The sequence below is a fragment of the Genypterus blacodes genome, unplaced genomic scaffold, assembly GCF_046128005.1.
Source record: "Genypterus blacodes isolate CSIRO-AG114 ecotype Tasmania unplaced genomic scaffold, CSIRO-AGI_Gbla_v1 ptg000376l_1, whole genome shotgun sequence".
Classification (NCBI taxonomy): Eukaryota; Metazoa; Chordata; class Actinopteri; order Ophidiiformes; family Ophidiidae; genus Genypterus; species Genypterus blacodes.
The window spans coordinates 220,001-225,000 of record NW_027467158.1 but is presented as its reverse complement, the minus strand read 5'-3'; the positions used below and the strand labels follow the sequence as shown (position 1 = coordinate 225,000).

Here is a 5,000-nt window from a genome sequence, read left to right as displayed (position 1 = left end):
TGTTCCCGTCTCAGAGCCTCACAAAAGCATTTCTGAACCATGTGTGGTGTTCAGGCTTTAAGCAGGGGCGTGTCCTCCACAGGGTCGGAGCTCCTGATTGGTCCACCCCGGGTCCTTTTTTCCAATCTGGGCTTACCATTTGTTTACGTCGCCAGTACGATGCTGTTGCCAGGCTCCGCCTATCTGCTGAGGAGATGGAGACACCTGTCAATCATCATGGCCACGCCTGGTCTGGCCTGCATGCTCCTCTGGTGGTAGGAGGAACTACACTATGAGAACCAGAACACTACACCACCACCATCTGACAGCAGATTCACACAGACAGACAGACAGACAGGTGGTGAAGCCCTGTGCTTTCACAGGTGGGTCCCTGAGTCTCCTCGTTGGCTGGTTTTGCGTGGCCGTGTCCAGGAGGCGGAGCTTGTGGTGAGGTCGGCAGCTCAGGAGAACGGTGTTGAAGCTCCACCTGTCATCTTCCTCCGGACCAATGTAAGGAAGTAGAGCTCCCCCCCCCCCCCACCCACCCTGTTCCTCGTCATACTAAGGCATGCTGGGTAATGGTGCGTCTCCCCTCAGGCAGAAAAAGACTCGCTCCAGCGGGCGCCTTCCCTCAACTGCCTGGACCTGCTGAGGATCAGGGAGGTCCGACATATTACACTCATCCTCTGGGTCATCTGGTCAGTATATCAATCAATACTCAATCACTCAATCAACCAACCAACGGATTGAGATCCAACAGATCAATCAATAGCCTTCGGTGGAGACCATGATTGGTCCATCAGTCGCCACCTGCTGGTCAAAACCTTAAAATCAGCAGGAGTCAAATAAGAAGTGAAACAGCGCCACCAGGTGGTAGTGCTGTCAGTCACATCATCAGAACAGAGTGATGAGTGTGTGAGCCTGTAGGTGGCGGTCTCAGGTGTTCAGTCAGTCTTTTGTCATTGTTGTCAGGTTTTCCTCTCATGTCTGTTACTTTGGCATGTCTTTCAACTCAACGGGTCTCCATGGTAACCCATATCTGAACTTTGTGCTGCTGAGCGCCGTGGAGATTCCTGGGTACGGCCTCAGCTGGATTGTCGCTCGCTCTCTTCCTCGCCGCATCTCCTTTTCTGCCTTCCTGCTGCTGGGGGCGCTGTCCCTGCTGCTCCTCAGCTTCATCAGTAAGAGCACAACTTTCATTCTTTATTTGTTTGTCCTTGGAATGTTTGACAGGAAGTGCTTTCTGTTTCCCTCTTCCTGTCTTTCTCTCTCACTCTCCTTGTCCTCAGGGGACCCTGTGGCGACCCTGTCCCTGGTGCTTCTGGGTAAATTTGCGTTGTTAGGTGGTGTGAGTGTTCTGTTCGTTTTCACAGGTGAAATTTTCCCCACAATCATCAGAACGTCTGCGCTGTCCTCCTGCACCTCCGCCTCCAGACTGGGATCTGCACTGTCACCGTACCTGCTGCAGCTCGGTGAGACGCGCACACGCACACACACACACACACACACACACACACACACACACACACACACACACACGCGCGCGCGCTCAGTGGTGTTTGGTTCTGGTTACGTTCATCTTCTCTGCTTGTTTGATGTTTCCTGTAGCGGCGGTGAACGCCTTCCTGCCGTGGCTGATGATCGGCGCGCTCTCGCTGCTTTGCGTTTGTTTCTGCGTCTTGCTGCCTGAAACCTTCGGGCGGCCGCTGCCAGATACCATCCACCAGATGGCGCCAGCCCCCCGGTCAGTCTGCCCTCTGCTGGTCACTCTGGAAACTGCAACAAAGATGAAGATGAAATGAAATAAATTGTGACAAAAAACCGAACAGAATGAATTTTAATGTTTCGTTTTTCAGCTTCCGGTGGCCCTGCAGCACCGCAGAGCATGATGGGAAATCAACAAAAGATCAGATGACTGCACCCGAAATCATCTGTGTGACTCAACTGTGAACTGAACGCAAGAAATAACAACAAAATAACACACGCGCATACACACACACACACACACACACACACACTTTTATGAAAAATTATTGGTTTTGAAGAAAAGAATCACACAACAGGTCCACAGGTTTAGGTTGATGTTTCTGCATCATGTAGGTGAAGATTAAAATTTGATTTGTTATGAAAATTGAGTTGAGGTTTCCTGTGAGATTGATAAAGATTACATTTTTATAGATGAGATTATTTTTCTTTTTCATGTAGCAGCAGTTTGAACAGTGTTAAGGGCGTGGTTTCTTCAAGTTGAAGCCCCGCCCCTAATAAACTCAACGTCTTTCATGTCGTAACTACGTTAAACAGGAAACAAACCTTCAGAATAAAAGTTTCACTACAACAGTAAAGCGTGTAAATTACTTTGAAATCTATAATGAACGCTATTTTCCCAAAGAAATGATAATGTATCTCTATTTATACAAACATTGAAGCAGAAACTCAATAATAGCAGTGAGTCTATTGCTGTACAGTCAATAAAGCATTTTCACAGCTGATGGCAGGTTTTACTCTTTTATTCTGAAATGGTCCACAGCGGAAGCCATATGTTGGTTTTTTATGCGCAGGCGCACATGAGCAGCTTGTGCGTGCTCCCTTCTGTTCCGAAAGAAAAAAAACAGCTGCGGAAAATAAACATAAAGAGAAATAAAAACGTCCTTAGATAAATGTGAGGAAGAAGAAGAAGAGGAGGAGGAAGAGGAGGAATCAGGCTCTGAGGTAAGAACAGCTGATCGTTACTCTCAGAGATTATTGACCGAGACTGGATCGATGCGGATCGTACAGACCCACAGAGGCTCAATGTAGGTCAGTATGTCTGCATGAAACCCGGACCGAGCTGAGCCGAGCCGGACCGAGCCGAGCCGAGCCGGACCGAGCCGAGCCGAGCCGAGCCGAGCCGAGCCCAGCCAGGCCGCAGCACTCACACTGTGGATGAGGACGATGAAGCCCTGCAGAGGACTAAAGGATCTCATCAATATTCAGATTATCGATCGTAGTTTGTACTGTGACGTGATTTGTTATGAGAACAAGTCAGAGAATAAAATAGAAACATTCAGGAAACTCCAACCTTCACAGAAGCGCCGGTGTTGTGTTCCCTCTGAAGGTTCCTGGAGGTTCCTGAAGGTTCCTGTGGTTTGGAGACTCAACTTGATTCTGCTCACATGCAGAAGTGAACACATGTATGAACCTGAACCTGTGGGCTAGTGTCTGAGTCTGTGGGCAAGCGTCTGAGTCTGTGGGCAAGCGTCTGAACCTGTGGGCTAGGGTCTGAGTCTGTGGGCTCGTGTCTGAGTCTGTGGGCTAGAGTCTGAGTCTGTGGGCTACTTTCTGAGTCTGTGGGCTACTGTCTGAGTCTGTGGGCTAGTGTCTGAGTCTGTGGGCTAGTGTCTCAGCCTGTGGGCAAGCGTCTGAACCTGTGGGCTAGTGTCTGAGTCTGTGGGCTAGTGTCTGAGTCTGTGGGCTACTGTCTGAGTCTGTGGGCTACTGTCTGAGTCTGTGGGCTAGTGTCTGAGTCTGTGGGCTAGTGTCTGTTTGAAACAATAATACTGCCTGTTTGTTTTTAGATGTCTGCTGTCACCATGGACGCGACCATCATCCTCCCCATCCTCAAGAAGAAACTGGCCTTTCTGTCAGGTAACACACGCGCACACACACACACACACAGTGGATTTTATTGTGTATATCTGTCTTTCTTTCTTACTCTCTCTGTCTCTCTCTGTCTCTCTCCCTGTCTCTCTCTCTCTGCCCCCCGTCCTTCTCTGCAGGGGGTAAGGATAGACGCAGTGGTCTGATCCTGACCATTCCTCTTGGTTCAGATCAGACTAGCTTGGAGGAGCTTAGCGCTACGCTGGACTACCTGCTGAGCATCCCCAGGTACGTACACACACACACACACACACACACACACACACACACACACACACACACACACACACACACACACACACACACACACACACACACACACAGAGTTCATTTACTCTGTCTGTTCTACTCTCTCTCACTCTCTCTCTGTCTCTCTGTATGTCTCTCTGTCTCTCTCTGTCTCTGTCTCTCTCTCTCTCTCTCTCTGTCGCTCTCTCTCTGTCTCTCTCTGTCTCTCTCTCTCTCTCTCTCTCTCTCTCTGTCTCTCTCTCTGTCTCTCTGTATGTCTCTCTGTCTCTCTCTGTCTCTGTCTCTCTCTGTCTCTCTCTCTCTCTCTCTGTATGTCTCTCTGTCTCTGTCTCTGTCTCTGTCTCTCTCTCTCTCTCTCTCTCTGTCTCTCTCTCTCTGTCTCTCTCTCTCTGTCTCTCTCTCTCTCTCTGTCTCTCTCTCTCTGTCTCTCTCTCTCTGTCTCTCTCTCTCTCTCCCTCTCTCTCTCTTTGTCAGTGAGAAGTGTAAGGCTCGTGGCTTCACTGTTATTGTTGATGGGAGGAAATCTCAGTGGAACATCGTGAAGACGGTCGTCCTCATGTTGCAGGTAGTGAAGCTCTGCAGCGTCCTGCATGTGTCTGTCTCCCTGCATGTGTCTGTCTCCCTGCATGTGTCTGTCTCCCTGCATGTGTCTGTCTCCCTGCATGTGTCTGTCACCCTGCATGTGTCTGTCTCCCTGCATGTGTCTGTCTCCCTGCATGTGTCTGTCCCCCTGCATGTGTCTGTCTCCCTGCATGTGTCTGTCTCCCTGCATGTGTCTGTCACCCTGCATGTGTCTGTCCACCTGCATGTGTCTGTCTCCCTGCATGTGTCTGTCTCCCTGCATGTCTCTGTCCCCCCTGTAACCTGTGCTCCGTTTTTTTCTGGAAATGAAAGCACAGGTCAGGTTTGACCCTAAAGGTTTGACCTTTAGGGTCAAACCTGACCTGTGCTTTCATTTCCAGAAAAAAATGGTTTGGACCCAAAAGTTGTCAGTCAGTGAGATCCAGAGGTTAGCAGTAGCTGAAGTGGCCCGGGGGCAGGGGTTATTCTGGGGCTTAATAAATTGGTTGACGTGTGGGATGGTTCCCTTGACAGCACCTTGGGTAACACTGGACGGAACCAGAACTGTTTAGGTG

General features: G+C 49.8%; 2 protein-coding genes across 2 annotated transcripts in view; both read left to right on the top strand.

Annotated features, from left to right (window-relative positions):
• LOC142989131 (organic cation/carnitine transporter 2-like) overlaps positions 1 to 2,399 on the top strand; it is a 3,872-nt gene extending 1,473 nt beyond the window's left edge. Inside the window, exons 5-11 of the mRNA XM_076138548.1 lie at positions 83 to 254; positions 363 to 489; positions 577 to 677; positions 952 to 1,166; positions 1,269 to 1,451; positions 1,588 to 1,723; positions 1,836 to 2,399. Coding sequence (XP_075994663.1) covers positions 83 to 254; positions 363 to 489; positions 577 to 677; positions 952 to 1,166; positions 1,269 to 1,451; positions 1,588 to 1,723; positions 1,836 to 1,929 — 1,028 coding nt within the window. The 3' untranslated portion in view covers positions 1,930 to 2,399. The remainder of the gene's footprint in view (positions 1 to 82; positions 255 to 362; positions 490 to 576; positions 678 to 951; positions 1,167 to 1,268; positions 1,452 to 1,587; positions 1,724 to 1,835) is intronic.
• Positions 2,400 to 2,537: 138 nt separating this feature from the next.
• sestd1 (SEC14 and spectrin domains 1) overlaps positions 2,538 to 5,000 on the top strand; it is a 9,163-nt gene continuing 6,700 nt past the window's right edge. The window contains exons 1-4 of the mRNA XM_076138547.1: positions 2,538 to 2,688; positions 3,534 to 3,603; positions 3,735 to 3,843; positions 4,339 to 4,429. Coding sequence (XP_075994662.1) covers positions 3,534 to 3,603; positions 3,735 to 3,843; positions 4,339 to 4,429 — 270 coding nt within the window. The 5' untranslated portion in view covers positions 2,538 to 2,688. The remainder of the gene's footprint in view (positions 2,689 to 3,533; positions 3,604 to 3,734; positions 3,844 to 4,338; positions 4,430 to 5,000) is intronic.